Genomic DNA, 21,518 nt, shown 5'->3' on the forward strand with positions numbered 1-21,518 from the left:
ATATAATACTTATAATTTAAACAAATTAAACCAAAAGTAGACATTTATTTCAATGTAGAACACCAGTACAATTAAATCTTATGATACACACATTCCTGTCTCTTATTCCCCACTTTGTAATATTGAATTATGGCTGTTATATTCCTTACAAATGAATCTTACTTAAAGAATTGAAAGAACTGACTAAAAAACAGTGATATTCGTCCAGCCTCTCAGCTTGGTTTCTTACGATCAGTCAGTGAGATGGATTTTGCTCTGTTTCATCTTCCTCATATGAAAGAAGACAAAAACACGAGCGAGAAGGATTTTGTAGCTGAATATCCTGATGAGCATGGATATCTAGGTGAGAAAAGAGCTGGGCGTTATAGAAAATGTATACAGAAAATTTGTACTGCTTCAGTCATCACTTCTTATTACATCATCAACAGGAAATTACTGTAATTGTTCTGTATTCCTACAGACTATGAGGATTATTATTCTGGAATAGACGAAGCGGACTCAGGGGTTTCAGTAGGCCGGCCAAATGGTTGACATGCATTTTCATTTTGATATTTACAAGCAATAATAATGATAGCAATATAAAAGTATGGCTATTAATAACATAGATATTTTGTTTTTATTTATTGTTTCATGAATTTAGGACCCCACAATTTAGACAAGGTGATTTCCCATTCAAGCGAATATGACGGGGATAACCTGGTAGGTCCTGGTAGCCTTGACCATGTGGTGTTTGAGAAAACCCTGCTGGATCTTCACAGAGAACTCATCACGCCTGCAATCTTTCAGTCCTTCACATCCACAGGTGATTTTACACACATTCACATATGTATTTATTTGGCATCTACTTTATATATCCAGGCAGAATCAAATTCAAACATTGAGTAGTTGTTCATGAGCCTAATAGAGGCACTAATGCAAAAACCTGTGATTTATTTATCTTGGAAATTTTAGAACACTGGAGGATGCTATGTTTTACATCACAATGTACAGAAATATTTAATGTTCAGTAGATCAGTTTGGTAAAATATCTCTTATGGAAAAAGTACATACATTCATGTGAACAATTCATTTCTGATGATAAAAGCACATGCCCTTCTTATTTAACATGTTAAAATACATGTAGAAACTATGTGATTGATAAAAACACCTGCACTACATATGTAAATTCCACTACAACATAATATCTAAGGAATCTAAAAAACTTTTTCATTTAAATGATTGGAGTCATGCAGTTGTTCATCAAGGAAGTTCAATTTGTACATATAACAATGACTAGCTTTAAACAGAATCATTTGGACACACATATCAACATTTACAGAAGCAACTCTGAATGTAATAGTAATAGACAAATATTGTTATAACTTCATGATGAATAAGTGTACAGTAACATATGTGAAAAACAAGCATATTAGTATAAGTATTAGCAGAAACCATAGTATTTAATGATGTGTATATTTGTATAACCGAAAAGGCACCTGAATGTACATAGCTACTGATAATAGAAATGTTCAGATATATACATTAGGAACTGCTTATACTTGGTATTTTACTTGGAAAAAATGGATATGATTAATCCAAGGACTAAGCACAATACCTACCACGTCAAGTTGAACTTTGCAGAGCATATATTGCACTAAATTGTACACAACTGCACTTGATTCGTAATAGTCATACTGTATTCCTATAATCATATTGCTATTTATATACATATACATTCTATTTATATTTTCCTAATTCTATTGTGCAGTTAATTCTGCTATATTGTAAATTATATTCTCAGTTTATTTTAATTTTGTAAATGTTATCGTGTAGAAAACTGTGCACAATACAGTCTTAATAGTGGCTAGTTTGCAATAATTATAGTATTGCACTATTCCGGGAATAACAGAGTAATCAATTCACATAACCACAAAGACCACACGTTATCGGTTATATGTATATATATATATATATATATATATATATATATATATATATATATATATATATATATATATATATATATATATTGCATCATTGTAGATCAGTGCTAAACTGGAGACATCTGATCATTTTATGTGATTTGAATATTTCAGGAATATCCTCGTCTGTTATCACATTTAAACCCATGATGCTAAAGCCGAAAAGTCTTTACATGCTAGAGGTCTCTGCAAGTAAGTTTGTTGCTACTAACTGTCAATGGCCAGACACAAGAATAAAATAATCTCATTAGCAATACTTTTAATCCTGAATCTACAGTCTGTTAGAGTATCATACAAGTACTGAAAGATGTCTCTTAATTTCTGATGGCAGGTTCTGAGCATGTTCTGCAGGGAAAGACCCAGCTGTTTTTCTCCACACATCCTGTTCCCGAGGAAATGGTGTGCCATGTGCAACCCAGCTCAGGTTTTGAGCTCCATACACAATTCAGCATCTTCTGCAGTTCAGGAAAAGAGGTCTGTCTTTTTGTTGGGCATCAACACTTACTGTTGTCCAAGTATTTTCAAATACAATGAGTTGGACAGCACATTGCAGCTGCCTCACAGCTCCAGGTTCCAGGGTATGATCTTGAATTCAGGTGACTCTGTGTGCAGTTTTAGATTTTGACACTCTGAGGGAATTCTCTGGTTCCCTCCAACTGTGCAGACATTTCAGTAGTGGATAGGGGTCAGGGGTCAGCATAGGCACTTTGACTGATCTGCAGCTACACAGCCCCATGCACAGCAAGCTGCAATGAACTGTTTTCTGACTCACTTATATCATAGCCAGCATTAACCTTTTCAGCAATTTGTGCTACAGTAGCTCTTTTGTGGGATTGGATTAGACAGGCTAGTATTCACCACCCCATGCACATTAATAAGCCTTGGGTGCTCGTGACCCTGTCGCCGGTTCACTTGTTGCCTTTCATTGGACTACTTTTGTGGGTAATAACCACTGCATATTGGTATCACCCCAAAATACCAACACAATTTGTCCCTTATAATAAAAAGTTTTATTGAAATTGTATTGTGTTTATCAAGAGATAAGATACATGTGAACATTTAATTTATTGTGATTTTGTAACCTTTTATATTCAGATAATTTCGTACAAAAATGTTACTCTATCATAATAATGAAAGGTTTAGAACATTAATACAGTCAGATATCAAGAAACCCTTGCATTTAAATGGAAAACTAATTTGACATATTTGTTGTTCTCTTTACAGGATCTCTTGTATGAATACAGTTTTAGTGTGGGAAAGTCAACAAAAAAAATTATCTATCAAGGGAGAGATTACGAGAACTATTTTTATCTTCCATCAGGAGATCCATATGATGATTACAAAGGTAGTTTTAAATAAATGCAAAAACTTATATACATAAAATTTCTTTAACATATACATACATCCAGAAACTGGAAAGTAGAAATTGTATTTTTCTAATACAATTGCACTGCTGCTGAGATTTATAATCTTGTCTTCCATTTGAGGTCTTGGTGTTTAATTTAATGATTTGTAAAGTTAATAAATATCGGTTTATGCTTTAATGTCCAATGTTCATTAAGTTTCTAAACTACATTCCAAATGTTATATATATATATATATACACAATAATAAATATGTTGAGTTTACTGAGAGACTGTATACTGTGCTTCAAACCTCAACATTGTCTTACATTTTGTCCCTCATAGTCACCATCTACATTAAAATTGGCAACAGATTTGGGGCATCCACCAAGCCGTGTCCTGTGAACGTCAAAGTTTGGCCGAGCTTCAAGAGAGATTCAACGTCTCTCTCCAATCCAGATCAGGAACTGTATGTTTTTTTCTTCCATCAGTCTATTCAGATATATTGGACACCTACTGTAGTTATAGTAGTAAGTCCAGATGACTGGGTGTGTAAAGGTTTTCACAGAAATTTGCACACTCATCCTAGAGACTTCATCAGTTGTACTTGAAAAAAATAAATATGTAAAAATAAATTGATGAATCTGTGAAGTACTATAATGCAAGAGCTGTTTTTGCATTATAAACCTATAATTATTACACAGTAAGTCCTCTGAGCTCCAGAAAAATGTTTGAATCTTCTCTGTCTAACAATTACTTATTTTTTTCTGCCCAGGTTTATGTATGGTTTGCGTAATCTAACCAACCTAATACAGGTGAAGAACACCCAAGACATTATTAATTACATCTTTCTCCTGACTGCTACCTTGAACCGTCTGAGTTTGGACCCAGAATCTTGTGTGAAACTACAGACACAAACACGAGCCGCTCTCATTTCAGCAATTTCTCAACTCGATGCCACAAACCAAGTATTATACTGATTGCTTTAAAGTGGATCACATACATTTTTTTCAGCATTTAATTCTTAAAAATCAATCTTCTGCCTAATTTTCAAGAGATTTCTAGTATGGTACATTTTCTGCATGTGACTAATGAAAACCAATAATATTTGTATATTGTATATATGTTTTTATGCTTCGGTGTAAAAAATAGGAACAATAAATAAAATTGTAAGTCGATATAATTGTACCGCAATCAATTATTATTTTGTGTCTCACAGGAACTGCTGTTTGATATCCTTCACACTCTTGTAGACCTTATGAAAGTTTCCAATCAAGTGAGTATAATCTTTTTTCGTACTCATGCATTGCAACATTTAGAAAGTTTCATGTATGATACCGCTTTGCAGGTGACGTTTGACAGTGCAGTACTGGTGACAAAATATATTCAAAATCTATCCTCTCTTCGTGAGTCCAGCTTATTGGATGTGTGTGTGGTGAAGGCTGTCATACACATCCTCTCATATATTCTGGAAGCTCAAATTCCTTCTTCCAAGTTGACACTTGATGTTCTTCACATCACTACTAACTCAGTGTTGGTAAGTCAGGCGTTATTGGAACATCCACATGACTTACATTGACTTTTGCAGCAGTTGAGAGATGTCTTCATCTTGAATGGCTAATCAAAATGCTGTGTAGTCGCCATCAAAAAAATTAGATGATGACAATCTTGACAAATGTCAACAATTACTTCATACTCATTTAACTGCTTGGTGAAGAGAATAGCCAATGATAGCCATGATAGAGAAGAGTATTCCTTGCATGTCTTTATTATGTCTCAAGCGATAGTGAATTGAGTGATGCCAGGCTACAGGTTTGAACAGAATGCTATGCAGATAGGTTGGGTGAGTTTACCGCCATCAGGATGGAAATAGGCTGGACTGATTTTGGCTCAGTAGGCCAGCATCAGTGTTGGTAGAAACAGAAAGCCAATGGCGTGACCACAGCCATGGGGTGGTGAGGGGAATTCTTTTTTAAATCTTGCAGCTGCAATCCTGATCAATTCTTGGTGGTTCCTAGGAGCAGGTTTTCCTGATTTTAAATACCTAATGATACACCTAATAATGTAGAGCCTGCACATGAATGACATGTGGAAACTCTTTTGTGTTTTGGCTTTGTTGGCTTTTATTGTGCAGAGAAAAAGAAAATTGTATTTTTCCGTGGTAGTTATAATTACATTTTTTAATATAATATTAAAAGTCACAGCACACATACCATGCAATTAATATTTCATATTCATATAGATTCATAGAATCAATATTTAATATTTGTAATATCCATAGCAACTTTAAAGTCCAAAGGTCCTATACAGCTAACAAATTCTGCTTGTGGCCTCTTGACCTTAAGTTATACCATCTGTTTTATTATATCTAATGTCTAAACCTCTCTATATTCCAGATGTATCTGCTATCCAACAGAGAGTTTCAGTTCAGTGAGAGTACCAAATTCCTAAAATTGGTGGCTTGGCAAACTTGTGATTTGCCACTCACAAGAAAAAATGTTGATTTCACAACATTTTACATTCCTCACATGCCAGTGATTAAACACCCAAGCAGATATTATGATGGAAAATCCTGCTTTATCACGTTAATCCAATCCTATAGGCAGAATCCATATCACTGGGCTAGGACTCCACTACAGGTAAAACTCAGATTTTTACATCGAAAATGATGTGCAATTTAAGGGGTTTTTTTTGGTGGCATGAATTACATTTGTGCTTCTATATGTTGTGTTTTTCACAGGTAGTTACATTACAGCATAGTGGAATGCTTTTATTCACATATCCCATCTTTAGGGGTTGGGATCAGAGTACAGGAGCAAATATGATGTGGCATCCTTGGAGCAGGGAGGGTTAAGGGCCTTGCTGAAGGGCCTGACAGCGGCAACTTGGTGGGGCTGGGGCTTGAACCCCAACCTTCTGATCAACAACCCCAAGCCATGACCACTTGAACTACAACTACACTAAAGGCTGCAGAATATACATATTATAAAATGTTTCATCACTGAGGACTGAAATATTGAGTTTTTAATTATTTATTCTTTCACAATGGCATAATATCTTTTGAAATGATATTTTGTCAGTGCAACATTATGTAATCTCTGATTTTTAAATTTGACATCATGCATGATCTACTTTCCAGGTGAAGGGACATGTTGCTGAAATGAAACTCTTCAACTGCAGCTCCAGAAGAGAAATCAAAATGAGACACTTGTCTACTCCACTCATCATTGAGTTTGAGAAGTGTGAAGTGAGAAATGTACTTTTTTTATTTCTATTATTCCCCTGCCACTGACAAAACCTGACATGTTCTCAAGAACTTCTTGGAATTCACATGTTCCAGCTTGTATGTAAACTTTTAGAAATTTCATAATGTTCCCCTTTACACAAATATAGTGGAATGCTTGATATCCAATATTTGCTTCTCAGCACTATGAGGCTAAGATATGGAACTGTTAAAGATTTTAAACCTAAAATCTTTCCTGTAAATATCAGCCTTATAATATGATTTAGGACACATTATTCCAGTGCTTTATTGGTGCGTCTGTCAATTTTGTGTTACAATTTTGTGTGGCTCACTAAAATCAGGTTATTTCCATCTACAAAGAACACAGGGGTTGAGTTCACACTCTCACGCTCTGAAGTAAACACTCATCAGTTCAACATCACAGCTGAACTTCTGAAAAAGGCAGTGGAGATTAGGGTGGAGTTCAGAAGACCACCAAGACGGCCTTTCCCCATCTTGTTGCTCTTCAGGTTAAGGACACAACTCTATACATATATTATGTCACAAATATTATTTAGTGAGGGGGCACGGTGGCTTAGTGGTTAGCATGTTCGCCTCACACCTCCAGGGTTGGGGTTCGATTCCCGCCTCCACCTTGTGTGTGTGGAGTTTGCATGTTCCCCCCGTGCCTCGGGGGTTTCCTCCGGGTACTCCGGTTTCCTCCCCCGGTCCAAAGACATGCATGGTAGGTTGATTGGGATCTCTGGAAAATTGTCCCTAGTGTGTGATTGCGTGAGTGAATGAGTGTGTGTGTGTGCCCTGCGATGGGTTGGCACTCCGTCCAGGGTGTATCCTGCCTTGATGCCCAATGACGCCTGAGATAGGCACAGGCTCCCCGTGACCCGAAGTAGTTCGGATAAGCGGTAAAAGATGAATGAATGAATGAATGAATATTATTTAGTGTTTTAACAACTAAGAAAGGTTTACATAACATTTATTTTCCTTTGTTACAGAATGCACCAAAAGCCAACACCTTCGTTGTACAATGTACGTAAGGTCTATCATTGGAAAGGACAAGTGGCTCAGATCTTTTTACCTGCTTCATATTTGAAAGGTTTCTTTAATTTCATGAACATATGTACAGAATGTATATCAGAAGTAGTCACTGACAGAAAAAAAAAATCTATATATATAGTATACACGCACATGTACATCACTGATATGAATATGTTCTGGTTTTATTTGGATTGTAGACACTGGTGTCGCATATCTGATGCTCCTCAATGCTGATTATGATAAAAGACTTAGAAATAAATACATAGCACATGAAGTGGACTACACACTGAGCGCTGAGTCCACTCAATGCTTAGTTTGGGATGGTGTGAAAGACTGGAGATCTGATGGATGTTCTGTGCTCCAAAGCTTCACCCCATCCAAAGTCAACTGCAGGTACTGGCTCTATACTACTATACAGATCAGCTTTGTTTTTAGCTCTATTAGAACATTTCTGCACAAATTTAGTTACACATTTGTATATTATATGACAAAAATTAGAAAGTCAACCCTAGTTTCTTCACTGGTAACGCAGAATTACATGGTCTATATTTGCATATTAGTAACTGATCAGCTTGTATGTTTAAGGACATAATAACATCTACCTGCTCTGTTGAATTGCCAATGTTATTTGGGTGGGAAGGATTACATTACATAGAAATAGCAGCAGTATGAAAAAATGTACTAGCTGGCTTCAAGCCTTCACCCACTCTGTTGGTGGCATCTGTGCGAAGAGCTAGCTTGTGTGGACAGAAAGGCTTGTGGGATTTTGGGAGAAAATTTTAGATTAAAAAAAGGATTATTCCGCTATTTTCTGCAGGTTTCTAACCAATAACTGGGTGATCTGTACTTTTTATAATTACTGTCCCTATAATCAATCATTTAAATAGTTCCTTTTCTTTTTTTCTTATTCTGCCTGCCTTTTAATTTACTTTAACTATGTTTTTGTCCTAATAAACTTTCAGTTACAACCAGCTATCATCGTTCACGGTTACACATCAGATGATCCAAAGCATTTACAGTGTTTCAGACATCACTGAGTACACAAGGTAATGTTTATGTGCTTGTATTTTTTAATTCACAGTCCTTCACTGTTTACTCTTGAATTCTGAACTGTGGTTTCTTTTTTTCAGCATCAGTGCCAACCCTATGGTGATTATTGTAATGGTGGTAGTAGTGGCTCTCTATACTGTGCTGTTGGTGTTTTGTAATCATGCTGATATTCAGGTGGAAAAGAATTTGGGAACATTCCTCCTGCCAGACAACAATCCTTCAGACGAGTTCCTCTATGCTGTTACCATCGACACAGGCCTCAGATCAAGGGCCAGAATGACAGCAAAGGTACAAATCCAATCTTGTGTACTTATATGAAAATGGAATATATTCAACATTTTAATAAAAATAATGGCCAATCCAAATGTTTCTGACTTTAAAACTAAACATCTAAAACAACTTCTCCGAATTTCTCCCAAATTGCCCGTTTCTAGCCAAGTCCACCAGCCAGCTCTTCCCTATCATATGATCGCTAACAACCAGGGAGATATAATTTATACTTACTCAGAGACACTTGAAACCAATCAACTTTTTGAAATGTTGCTCCTGTGCATCACAGGGCAAGGGGCAAGTGTTATCTACCCTCTTCTGTGTACCTGAGCTCACTGTGTTTGTCTACTGTTGGTGAGCTTAAAAGGGGAGACAGAGTAGACCTTGCCTCCAAACCAGATGCCAATTCTGCTTCTTTGGTGATTGGGTGAACACTTTCTGTTGTCACTAAATATTGTCAATTTGCATTTTGTCAGTAATATTAAATCATATTTAATTACTTTTCTTTAAAAGTCCAAAGGTGTTTTTACTATATATTGTACAGATAAATGCATGCGGACACCGGTCACACATCACACTAATATGCGGGCCACCCTGAAACTCTTACCATAAAGTCTGAAGCACAAAATTGTATATATGTCTTTGTATGCTGTAGCATTAAGAATTCACCACAGGTGAATGACAATGCACCTGTGCATTAAGCAAACTCTATATACACAATTACATACAAACAGATAAATAAGCGCTATGATAAACTATGCTATGAAGTCTATTGATTATACTTTTTTATTTCTACTTTTTTTATGGTGCCAGGTATATATAGTTCTGTATGGTGAGAAAGGAGTGTCCCAAACGAGAGAGCTCAGCAATCCTGACCACACACTCTTCACTCACAATTCCAGGACAACGTTTATTCTGAGGTAACACAGCAGCATTCTGAGGTATTATTCTGAGGTATCACAGCAGCATTTTTAATGTGACAGTAAGGCAATATTTCAGCCCAATAATAATCCAAAATCTAGCCTATTAGCAATGACATGTTTGGTGTGTAATAGCTTTATCTGCACTATAACTAACAAATAATGGAAGCAGATTAGCACTATGCAAATTCACTGTGAAAGTCTATAATGTACAATATAGAAGAATGAGTACTATATCTAAATGAATTTGTTAATTTGAAAATTAGAAAAACTAAACAAAAGAGTGTAGTTCTGTGAACGTACGTTTTAATACTTAAATTTGAACAAATAGTAGAACATCATATAGTGCCAGAAACCACTAGTAAAATACTGTAACTTAAACAAAGCTGTCTGAAGCAACTGTTTGATGATGTTGTCATCAATATCATTAGCACAGTTCTAACCTGATGGCAATATACTTGCCCTATTTACTAGTTATAATCCTTAGCTTTGGAGCTCAAGTGCAAATCTAGATCAAGACACTTGAGACACCAAACATGTTTAGGCATTAATAACATATACAGAATAATCTTTGTTTACCACTTTGACCAGTGTGCTCATTAAATTCAGCAACCATATGTTGTGTGAATTTTCAGCTCAGCCCAGAGTCTAGGCCAATTATGGCAGGTGTGTGTGTGGCACGATGGTGGGGGTACCTCTCCCAGTTGGTTTCTGAATCACGTGGTGGTGAAAGACACAGTAGACGGATCAAGTTGGACCTTTCTGGCGAAGTGCTGGTTGGCAGTGGATGAAGGAGACGGACAAGTGGAGCGAAAACTGCTTGCTTTAGACCGACAGCTCACATTTGGAGAGGTGAGTGTCAGCACTGTGCCAGAAACTCTTTTCTGTGAAGCACTCATTTCAGTATTTGTACATTTATGTATTTTAACTGCCCACTCCATCATAATCAACCATCGCCTGTTAGTCTCAGTCAGCTAATTGAGTTAAGTGGCGTTCGAAAAGGAAATGTATTTATAACCACACTATTAGATTGTGTTTGTAAAATTCTACTTCCTAGTGTGAAACAATTATCACCGTTAAAACCATTTAATTATTAATGGTAACAATTACTTTATGTCTGACTTTATGTCCTTCTGTCTAGTTGCTGCATCTGAATCTTGCTGATTACTTAGAGGACTTGCACCCATGGCTGTCTGTTTACAGTCGGCCATCTTACAGCTCACATACGTTCACTCAGCGCTTGAGTGTTTGTTTCCTACTGCTGCAGGTTTACATGTGCGCTAACTGCATACTCATATACTTTCAAGAAGACCAGGTAAACACTTAAACAAACTGTTTACAGTGAAATGATGGAGTGTACCTATTTTGAAGATTAGAATTTATTCCATATTGACTTTACTCTGTATTTTCTTGATGGCAGCACTGGTTGGAGTCAGGCCTGATTGTTGTTTCGCTGATCTCAGTGTGGACAGGACTATGTGCACTTACTTTTCTGCCTTTAGGCTCTCTTATGTCCTTCCTCTTCCGCATCAGCAAGGTCAAAACAAATTTGTTCATATCTTGTCATTAAAATGATCAGCAATATTGCATACATTATGAGAATACCCAGAAAATACTTAGTAACGTACACTGACTAGCACCTTCTCCTGTGGAATTTAGGAATAAACTAGACCGTTTCATTTTGCTAATACTAGCCAAACTTATGATCAATTTCTTGCTTCATTTTTTCAAAATTAAATGTGTACATACGATTTAAAAGTAAACATTTATAGATAATATTCATCTATCATTAATGTTAGCTATCTTATCAACACTTTAATAGCTAGCTAACTTGTATTTAACTAGCACTATAATCAGTGTAATTATGAATATATTGCTAGATAGCTTATATTTGTCACAAAGGGCTTGCAAACATGACAAACTGATGCATTTTTCATTTATACATGCCAAAAAACATGTAACATGTTTAACTTAATTTTCATCTTAACAATGTATTTTATAACAAGTTCTACTTTAAATCACTTTATGTTATAATACATGTTCATGACTCTTTTTCTCTTACAATTATAGACAACCAAATATGGCAGGCATTCAGGGGATCAGTATACAGTCAGAATGCCTTACATCTTCTCTGTAGACGGTATAATCAAGCAATCTTCCACATATACGTGTATGTACTGCTTTTTCTGTAGCTGCTGCCAGTGTAAGGTGTTAATAATATATTCACAGGTGACCGCGATGCGTTTCTGTTGAGGGATAATGTGTCTGAATTGAACGATTCATGGAGCACTGTTTCACAATGGAAAAATAAATGTCAGGTGAGGAAGCAGTAAAATAAAAAGGAACCCCTTGTTTTAATGAAATACTCGCTTAAATTATTTTTGTTTGTTCTTAAGGTTTTGAAGGCAGGTGATTTGGAGTCTTTGTCCTGTGTGAAACTGAGAGAAAGCTCAACACTGCAGAAAGCCACTGATGCTGTATTGTGCATTGAAATTATTGAAAAAAATATTCCAGACGTTATAAATGATCTCACAAACAACAGTGTTTATAGAAGACGCAGATCTCTGCAAGCTTGGTGCTACTATGGGACATGGATTTTGTGGCTGTGCATGTCCGTCACTTGTATAATCATTACTGGAATTCTGGGACTGAAGTAAGTCTCTAAAGCAATACAAAAGTGTTTGACCAAATTTTTGACATGGCAAATTTTTGACATTGACATGGTTACTGATAACTCACATGTAATGGAAGGCATGGGGCAGAACTATATTTTGCAATTTTAAAACAATAGACGTAGAGCAGTATGGCGGTGCATCGGGTATCACTGTTATCTTACAGCTCCAAGGGTTCCGGTTCGATATTGAACTTGGTTTACTGTTTGTGGATGTTCTCCCTGTGTCCCTGTGGGTTTCCTGGCAGTAGGTGGACTGGCAAATGCCAAATTTAATAACTGAGACTCTTCCTTGTTTACATGAACCTGGAGTTATCCACTAAAAGGCTTAATGATTCTGATTATGTTGTTATTTCACAAATACATTTGACTCAATAATTCATTGTACAAAAACATTTTATAAAACTGTTTTTATAAAACAAATTCAGCAAGTCTTCCTTTATAAGTGGGTTTTGATTAAACAGGATTGTTATGTCTTTTCCTATTTTTGATTATTATTGTCCATTGGAATCATTACATGCTAGAGATGCAGTGCACAGAGATTATGATTAAACATGCTGTGGTATTCTATTAATATTGGAGACTTATATAAACACTTTCTTTCACAGATTTAGCTCTACAAAGTGTCTCCTTTGGATTCACTCAGTATTTTTCTCCTTGCTCTTCTGTGCTTTTGCAGCACACCCAGCACTGGTAAATCTGCCCATCATTTCCATGTCATGCTGCTGTATGACTCTATATCTTTGTTAATGAATTATTAAGTATATGAACTATTTAACCCTCTCGTCCTATTTACTACATAGCAATTTTTTTTACTGTCACATCCATTAATGCCATCTGTCACTGCAGATCAATTTCAACATTTAATAAAAATATCTGTCTATAAATAATAAAGAAATAACTTTTTTGTTTGAGCTTTTTAAACAGCACCAGTTTCACAAATTTAATTAATCATGTTAATCATAGAGTAAAAAAATACATACATCATTTTGCTTGTTCATGAATGTCTGAAATAAACATTTACGGTTTTTAAAATATTGTTTTAGAAATAATATATTAAACAGGTAATTATTAAAGGGGATTATGGACTAACAATCAGATGATAATGACAATTTGTTTTAAATTTAGATATTTATTGTTGCGGTATGTGTAACTCTGCAACGAGGAGATCAGAGTTATTTTTGCCAAATCTCAGCTGTTGAGGTGCCAGTCAAAGAGTTGCTAAAAAATAACAGACGGAATGGAGCCTGTGTGGAGAAGCAGTCCTTATCCAGCTCATATCATCACAGAGAGGAGATCAGTATGAATTTTGAAGAGGTATTTTCTAAGAGTCTTTGCTATGCTTTAAAGACACATTGTATGGTAAAAAAAAAAAAAAACAATCTGGGTGCTGTCTGCCTAATCAGATGCAGTCTTAGGGTGCATCTCAATCAGCTCCATTGTTCAGGTGTCAGGGCACTGATCAGAGTTGGCTATTTTAAGTGCTGACTCAATCACACAATCTTTGGAATGCACTGGAATGACTTTTTTAAATATTTATTACAGGCTTCCTTTTCATACTATTGTTAATGGGCTGTACCAAGAAAACTGAACAAACAAAAAAATTGCAAAAATAAGAAGGACAACTTGGAAGTGTGCCCTTTAATATAATATGACATTTACCCTAACCCTAGAATTCTGATTTGTGTTTTTTTTTTTTGCCATGGCTTGTCCTGTTAAAAGTGCATGCCACTCAGAGGTATTTTTGATTGACAGGTGCTGGCAGCCCGTCAGAGAGCCAGATATCTGCGTCTCGCACGTCCACCTACTTCCACTGAGCTTCAAAGTGTGAGGAGCCAAATTAAAAAAAGGTCACATCTTCAGAAAACAATGAGGTCTGTATATGCTTTATACTTCATTTAAAAACAATTAAAAAAAATTAGGCATACTGACCTAAACTTTATATAGTGTTTACAATATAGCAATGTTCTGCCATTCAGGCACCTCTGTTCAGAATTGCTAAAAATAAATAAATAAATAAATAAATAAAATAAAATAAATCTTTTAAAACATGATTTTATAACATGATCAAAAATAAAGTAGTCCCTGAAATCCCATTCACATAGCATAAGTGGGAGTGGAATAATATATGAATGGATTTGGATATCACTAAAGTAATATGGAGACACAACATACAGTACATGAGGAGGTATATAAAAAAAATGTTTTTATTATTTTATTTAAATTTTATTTTTATTTTTATTTTTATTTTAATTTAAATTTTTTATATTTATTTTTACTTTTAATTTTTATGATTTACTGTTTCATTGTTTCCGCAGAGAGCTGATGTTATATGGCTTTGCCTCATGTATAGTTGGCACTGTGGCTTACGGAAAATCCTCCAGTGATAAGTTTTATCTGAATCAGGCAGTCAGAGCTCACTTTACTGGGTAAATGGCAGCTTTTTCACAGCATATCAATAAATACACTGAATATACCGATGGCCATTTAGTCATTTAACCATGATGCCTTGTTGAAAATGCAGGATGGCTTCAATCCAGAAACATGATGACTGGTGGAACTGGGTAGAAAACACACTTCTACATGAGCTCTATTTTTATTCCCATGAATATAGTGGGGTGGAAGACAATGTAAGCTTTGAACATTATAGTGGTTTTGTTGAATTCTGTTGATTCTTCCTTGTTCTGCTAACAGGAACAATTTAGGAAATCGTTCCATGGTAGTTTTGTATATATTTAATAATTGTATTTAAATAAATAATACTTATGAATTAGTAATAGCTGAAATAACAGCGACCTCTGCTGGTCAATTGAGGGAAGTAATCTTAATTTGACGTATGAACATTTTTATGGACTAAAAGGTAGAAAAAGAAAGAATTCACAATTTGGGAATAATTACTGATTTTTAAGCATTTAATCGATTAGACTAATAAATTAAATAAATAAGAATTAATATGAAATTGTGGTAAAAGATAATAAAAATAGATATTGTAAATGAAGATGACATTCTTACTACTAATGACAGAAAGGATAACGGTTGCATTAATGAATTAATAGGCATTGTTTGGTAGGATGAACCTGATGCTCTGATATTAACAGGTAAAAGCTGTCTCTTTAATTGGAGAGCCGGTCATTATGAAGATGGAAGGTACAGACAATTCATCATGTCAGGTAAAGTCACTAACAGTGATAAGCAAAACTGATGTGCACACATGGCCCCAATGTGCATTTATGTATCATAAATTATTTTACACTATATCTACATTTCCAGTTGAATGATACAGTGACTTGCAAAAGCATGCAATAAAATAGAGAGAGAGAGAGAGAGAGAGAGAGAGAGAGAGAGAGAGAAACTATTCTCTAAAGACAATGCTTTGAAAAATTGCCTGACGTATGGAAGGCAAAAAAAAAATGTATGGAAAATTATGGAAATTATATAAACTTGTACAAAAAACTAATATGGAAAACTTGAACTTTTTTTTTTCAGTCGTCATCTGGAGCTCTAGCATCTGTTTTTAGTGCCTTCATTGAACCTTACCAATGTGGGAAACTCGGGTGTTATGACGGAGCAGGATTTAATGTCCCATTAGGAAAAAACAGGTGAGCTTATAATGCTTAAAATTCTACATTTTCTTATTAAAATAACTTTTAAATGTAAAATAATTATATACTCCATCCCTTAAAAATGACAAACTGCTTCGATGACTTCCTTTTCCCCTAAAGGTCTGAAGCATCCAGCAAGCTTAAGACACTATGGACTTCAGACTGGATGCGCAGCTCCACCCATGCCATAAAGCTCCAGTTCACTTTATATAGCCCTGTTTATAACCTCTTTACCACTGTCACCATGCTTGGTGAAACGTCATGCATGGAAGCTGTTTTATCCTCAGTCTTCATTTCCTCTGCCAGACTTCATCACTTTCCCTGTGCCCTTCATTACTGTGCTACAGCTGGAGAGGTGGGACAGCAAGGGCGGTTTTAACAAGCTTATCTTCCTGATCATATTACATGATGCCTGGAAGTCAATACAATGGCAGGGCTGATAGCAGCAGTTCAATTTCAAAGGTTATATTTAGGGGTGTGATGGTATATCATATACGATGGGATACAAGGATATAAAACAATCAGAATCATTAAGGTTATGTGCTAGAAACACGAAAACACTATATGAAGTATATATGTATATGTATATGAAATATAGTGAAATACTGTATATGTATAGTCAGGCACATCAGAATGTATTTTTTAATTATTTTTTAAATTTATCAAATAATGATGGTTGAGAAGAGAATTTATTCTTGTTATGATTAATTTTCTGACCAATATCTCTCTCTCTCTCTCTCTCTCTCTCTCTCTCTCTCTCTCTCTCTCTCTCTCTTAAAGTCCCTAAGACATAACTGCAGTTATTACATAAAATCAGATGCACTTTTTAAACTTACAGCTTATATATGGATTTACTGTGAGTGAGACTTTTTTTCTTAATCACTTCTATCATTGCAGCTTCTCCTGCTCTTCTTTACTTTGCTTCAAATCTACTTTCAAATATATGCCATGGCTCAAAGAGGACGATGTTACTGGTCAGACTTCTGGAACTGGATAAAAGTAATTCTTGCTTTTATATCTTTTCATTTCCTTTTGCTATAAATCACTTTGACAACTGCTCGCATGCATTATCTCTTTCTTGCAGGTGATTGTAGTCCTGCTCAGTCTTCTGTGCTTTGTCTGTTCTGTGATTCACTTCAAAGTGATCACAGACACAATGGAACAGCTCAGAAGAGACGATTTCAAGACCTTTGTCAACTTAAGTCCTGCTTCTTCTTGGGAACAGGTAGTATATCTTGCCTAGGGTTTGATTGAAGCTGCTTTCTTTCCAACTTCTGAATTGGTCTGAACTTCTGAACCTGTCTTGCCTACTGTAAGGGTGTTGACACATAAGCAGTATTTAGCCAGTTCAGTTCAAAGATGGAAAGATGAGAACGCAGAAAAGTTTATAAAACGTAAATCCAAACCACTGGCTTGAGTCCATTTTAAAGAGGTGCAGTCGAAGTAGTAGTGACGTCTGATCGTGATATCGTGATTGCGACCCCACCCCCACATACACACACACGTTTTTTTCTGGTCTGAATTTGTGCAGCGTGAAACTGAAAAGCAAAGTTCTCAGTTTCAATCTAATCTGCACAGTAAAACTGCCTTAACACAAACTCTCAGAAAAAAAACAATTAGTAAACTGTTCCTACTGGGTATAAAACATGGCACATAGAGGATTTTCTAGGGAATATCTTTTGTCCATTTGGGATTTATCCTTCACCTGGGGGGAAATGAATGTACTGTAGTGTACATGTAAACTCATTTTAAACTACATAATTGGACCCCAAGGAGCACTGCTGAACCTATGAGCAAGTACACTGTTGTGTATAATGTTTATACCATCAGGAATTAAAATGTCCCTGTACTGTATGTGTGTTACACTTAAAAATAAAGGTTCTTAAACGGTACTTTGTCAGGGTTTATGATAAGATTTAACATTTCCATTTCACAAAATTTCTTCAAAATACAGGCACGCAAGTTATTGTGGAGTGTAATGACAATGATTTGCAAAAGCATATGAAAATCTTCATTAAATTGCCTAGAAAATTATAACTAATATTTTGTCTTGGAACATAACCTGTATATGAACTCTTTTTGTCTTTAACAGTGCACTCATTCACTTTATGGGCTCCTTCTGTTCATTCTTCTGATTAAATGTTGCTCATTGCTATGCCTCAATGAAGCCATGGCCACAGCTGTATCTACAGTGATAGTTGTCTTCTCCAGTCTGCTATGGCCTGTGGTACACACAAATTCAGATTCAGAATACATTAGTTTGACTAAAGAATGTTTGCATCCTAATTGATTTTTTTTTGCTTTTTGTATTTCAGATAACTGGCATGATCTTTATTTTCGCTTTCTTCTCCCGGGGGATCCTGGTTAACTTACCAAATCCAGTTTATTCTCTTATCACACATCGTTTTGGCATTGGAAAGCTTGATGGTTCACACAAAAATCAAGCCTCTTGGATGCTTTGTTGCTACGGGGCCTTAATCTGCATTGTGTCTTTTTCAGTGAAAGCAGTGGTATGTGTAGCAAGTTTAATGAAAGATGTATACTATGAAAAGCACACATTAATACTTATTCAAATTGTTTGTATTGCTGTTTAACAGATAACTGGTATACTCAGTTTGGTTGTGAAAAGGGCAAAATCTAAGAGGAGAAAACATCATCTGTCTGTCCTGGACCTCTGCACTTATATCCAGGATGAGGCTCTGGCGCTTGTTGGTAAAGGCAGGCAGAAGTGGCCCGTTTGTCCGAAAAGCAACGTAAGGGACATTTTAATGTTGCCTGTGCCTTTCTGTAGGTGTTTTTTTTTCCTAAATAATGTTTTTGTGTTTTATCTTAGACATTACTGATTATATTATTATGGTGATTGAGAATGTTAAGCATTACCATTTCAGAATTTTGTCCTGGAGGAGTTTGAGGATCTGGTTGATGAGCTCCTGCTCAAGCTTAATGTCATTTCCAGTAGTGATGAAGACCAGGACAACTACGAGGACCAGAGTCCTCTCCAATCAGCATATGACTTCAGCTCAGAGGTAGATGCTATAACCATTCAACACTTACACATCCTCCATCAGTTTATATCCATTCTTATTTATACCACAATGCTTCTGCAAGTGATGATTACTTTTGTATAACAGCGGCTCTGACAATCGTCACAGATTTAGACAAATATGCAATAATTCCAGTACATTAATATCTCTAGTAACAGCTACTTCAGTGTGCTTCACTGATTCTAAGAGTGTCAGTAAGCAGATAGAACACCTACTGATATTTAACAAAGAAGTAAGTGTTACTAACCTGACAAGAAGACAAGAATGTGAGAGAACAACTATTAATAGCTGCTCTAAAATAAGGGATAACAGGGTCTATCTTTCCCAACTTCAGTTTAATTTAAAATTCAAAACATGTAATTATTGGCAAATTGGTTTGGTCTAGGAGGATTAAAACACCTTGGGGTGTGCTGTTATAGGAAAGTAATTAACCTTGGAGTGGTAAGAGTAACTCAGCTTTGCATTAAGCCATATCACACCACCATGTTATTGAGTATTGCCCTGTAACTGCAAACCTGTCATCTTTATTCTGTGTTTATTCCATTTTTGTAGATCAGTGATGAAAACAAATTGCAGGAAATGGAAATAAAGCAAGAAAGCAGTCTCGGGTAAATTTCTACTTAGTGTTGAAATGGACACAGTGAAATGGACAGTTTAGTTACAAGTCCAATAAATGCTGTTGTTTCTTTGTGGTTAACACTTAACTGCACAGCACTGTGCTTGAACTGTATTCAGGATAAAATTGTATGCCAAAGGCATAAATGTAAATAATGCCAGTTCTGTAAATATGTACTTCTTTCATTACAAGGTCACTGCTTGAAAGGAACAACCTGCAGAGCTTTAGACAGAGTGAGGAAACAATCCATGACCAGGCATTTTACACAGATCCAAAGGCCCATCAGAACATCTCCACATCTCCTGTAAAGAAGTTAAAGAACTCTCAAACATCTTTCTGCATACATCAAACCATTAGTGTTCATATTGAAGGCAGTGAGATACTAAAGGCAAATAGATCACAATCATTTAAGATGACTAGGGAGGACCATGACTGTGATAATACAGTCCTGAATAAAGCTTTTAGTTCACAACACCCTATGGGTTTGATCTCTCATACTGGGAGGTTGACAAACCGATCATGTCACAGAAAGTCATGTAGATTGTTCTGTTTGGATGAACCACATGCAGAAAAACAGGGGGAAGAGGAAAATATTCCAGGCCAGTGTTACTGAATAGTGAAATACAATGAATCACTTCAAATAATCATGATTTTACTCGATACACAAGATGCCAAATATTTTGTTTTGTTGTATAGCCTTAAAAAGCTATAAAAGGAACTTCTTTTATTTGTTTTGTCTAATAAGATTAACACAGAAAATGATTAAACATGTATTTCATTTTGAATCTCAAAAATTCAGTAATACACCCTTAATCAGAAAAAAACTAAATTCAGTGTTGGTTCAATATCTAATGGTACCATGAAGGTTGAAGGTTGGAAAAAAGGTCAGCTGGTCTTTCTCCAGTTTGACCGAGTCTATGTTTATGAGAGACTCAGATTCCTGTACATATTTAGAAGCTTTTCTGCTCAACGTGGATGCAATGAGTGTTTATTTGAGTTACTGTAGACTTCCTGTGACCTCACACCTGTCTGGAAATTCTCCTTTGGTGGAATTCTCCACACCTTGATAAGTTGCTGTACCAAGAGGTGTATTGTGACTTTAAACAGTGCTTCACCTTGGCAAACACTTGCACACCTTTTTTTCTATCCTTCTCCTTAACAGGTGTGGCCATTGCAAACAGTATGAGAAAATTACATATATAAATATGTAACATAAAATTGTACGAATCTACAAAACAAAACAACTACAGTATCCATCCATCCATCCATCTTCTACCACTTACAACTACAGTATTAATTACCAAAATCCTTTAAAATCCTTTACTAGAGGTTTTATCCTAAGGTTACTGTTCCTATAAGTATACATACATACAGTTAGGAATATCAATAGGAACATTTATCAATTATGCCTTCATCCTATCAGCCAATCATACTGTTTGCGATACATATATATATATATTTATATATATATATATATATATATATATATATATATATATATATATATATATATATATATTGTAGATATGTAGATATCCAGACACAGCTAATTTATTTTTGCCTCGAGGTTCAGAGGAGTGTCTGGGTAATTTATATATATATATATATATATATATATATATATATATATATATATATATATTATGTGTGTGTGCAATTTTATGTGGCACACCTATATATGTGCTATTTTAATTATTGTATTTGATGGATGGAATACAGTGTCAAGGAGTTTTGTTTCCTTCTCAATAAAAGGTTAAATTCT

General features: G+C 35.5%; 2 protein-coding genes across 2 annotated transcripts in view; one reads left to right on the plus strand and one right to left on the minus strand.

Annotated features, from left to right (window-relative positions):
- Nucleotides 1–21,016, plus strand: part of LOC132839927 (polycystin-1-like protein 1) — a 39,124-nt gene extending 18,108 nt beyond the window's left edge. Inside the window, exons 11-48 of the mRNA XM_060861141.1 lie at nucleotides 236–343; nucleotides 461–526; nucleotides 641–802; nucleotides 2,076–2,153; nucleotides 2,293–2,435; nucleotides 3,186–3,306; nucleotides 3,650–3,773; nucleotides 4,080–4,272; nucleotides 4,524–4,580; nucleotides 6,444–6,544; nucleotides 6,890–7,057; nucleotides 7,541–7,641; nucleotides 7,781–7,976; nucleotides 8,546–8,629; nucleotides 8,714–8,921; nucleotides 9,717–9,823; nucleotides 10,459–10,675; nucleotides 10,965–11,138; nucleotides 11,244–11,360; nucleotides 11,894–11,963; nucleotides 12,053–12,141; nucleotides 12,220–12,476; nucleotides 13,103–13,187; nucleotides 13,623–13,811; nucleotides 14,250–14,368; nucleotides 14,813–14,923; nucleotides 15,019–15,124; nucleotides 15,593–15,664; nucleotides 15,981–16,093; nucleotides 16,217–16,451; nucleotides 16,994–17,095; nucleotides 17,181–17,321; nucleotides 18,189–18,323; nucleotides 18,412–18,606; nucleotides 18,694–18,849; nucleotides 18,985–19,122; nucleotides 19,693–19,748; nucleotides 19,949–21,016. Of these exons, the coding sequence (XP_060717124.1) occupies nucleotides 236–343; nucleotides 461–526; nucleotides 641–802; nucleotides 2,076–2,153; nucleotides 2,293–2,435; nucleotides 3,186–3,306; nucleotides 3,650–3,773; nucleotides 4,080–4,272; nucleotides 4,524–4,580; nucleotides 6,444–6,544; nucleotides 6,890–7,057; nucleotides 7,541–7,641; nucleotides 7,781–7,976; nucleotides 8,546–8,629; nucleotides 8,714–8,921; nucleotides 9,717–9,823; nucleotides 10,459–10,675; nucleotides 10,965–11,138; nucleotides 11,244–11,360; nucleotides 11,894–11,963; nucleotides 12,053–12,141; nucleotides 12,220–12,476; nucleotides 13,103–13,187; nucleotides 13,623–13,811; nucleotides 14,250–14,368; nucleotides 14,813–14,923; nucleotides 15,019–15,124; nucleotides 15,593–15,664; nucleotides 15,981–16,093; nucleotides 16,217–16,451; nucleotides 16,994–17,095; nucleotides 17,181–17,321; nucleotides 18,189–18,323; nucleotides 18,412–18,606; nucleotides 18,694–18,849; nucleotides 18,985–19,122; nucleotides 19,693–19,748; nucleotides 19,949–20,369 (5,315 nt within the window). The 3' untranslated portion in view covers nucleotides 20,370–21,016. The remainder of the gene's footprint in view (nucleotides 1–235; nucleotides 344–460; nucleotides 527–640; nucleotides 803–2,075; nucleotides 2,154–2,292; nucleotides 2,436–3,185; nucleotides 3,307–3,649; nucleotides 3,774–4,079; nucleotides 4,273–4,523; nucleotides 4,581–6,443; nucleotides 6,545–6,889; nucleotides 7,058–7,540; nucleotides 7,642–7,780; nucleotides 7,977–8,545; nucleotides 8,630–8,713; nucleotides 8,922–9,716; nucleotides 9,824–10,458; nucleotides 10,676–10,964; nucleotides 11,139–11,243; nucleotides 11,361–11,893; nucleotides 11,964–12,052; nucleotides 12,142–12,219; nucleotides 12,477–13,102; nucleotides 13,188–13,622; nucleotides 13,812–14,249; nucleotides 14,369–14,812; nucleotides 14,924–15,018; nucleotides 15,125–15,592; nucleotides 15,665–15,980; nucleotides 16,094–16,216; nucleotides 16,452–16,993; nucleotides 17,096–17,180; nucleotides 17,322–18,188; nucleotides 18,324–18,411; nucleotides 18,607–18,693; nucleotides 18,850–18,984; nucleotides 19,123–19,692; nucleotides 19,749–19,948) is intronic.
- The window catches only part of cul1b (cullin 1b), a 103,282-nt gene that overhangs the window by 35,955 nt on the left and 45,809 nt on the right, over nucleotides 1–21,518 (minus strand). The gene's annotated exons all lie outside the window — the stretch shown is intronic.

This window comes from Tachysurus vachellii, chromosome 25, assembly GCF_030014155.1.
Source record: "Tachysurus vachellii isolate PV-2020 chromosome 25, HZAU_Pvac_v1, whole genome shotgun sequence".
Classification (NCBI taxonomy): Eukaryota; Metazoa; Chordata; class Actinopteri; order Siluriformes; family Bagridae; genus Tachysurus; species Tachysurus vachellii.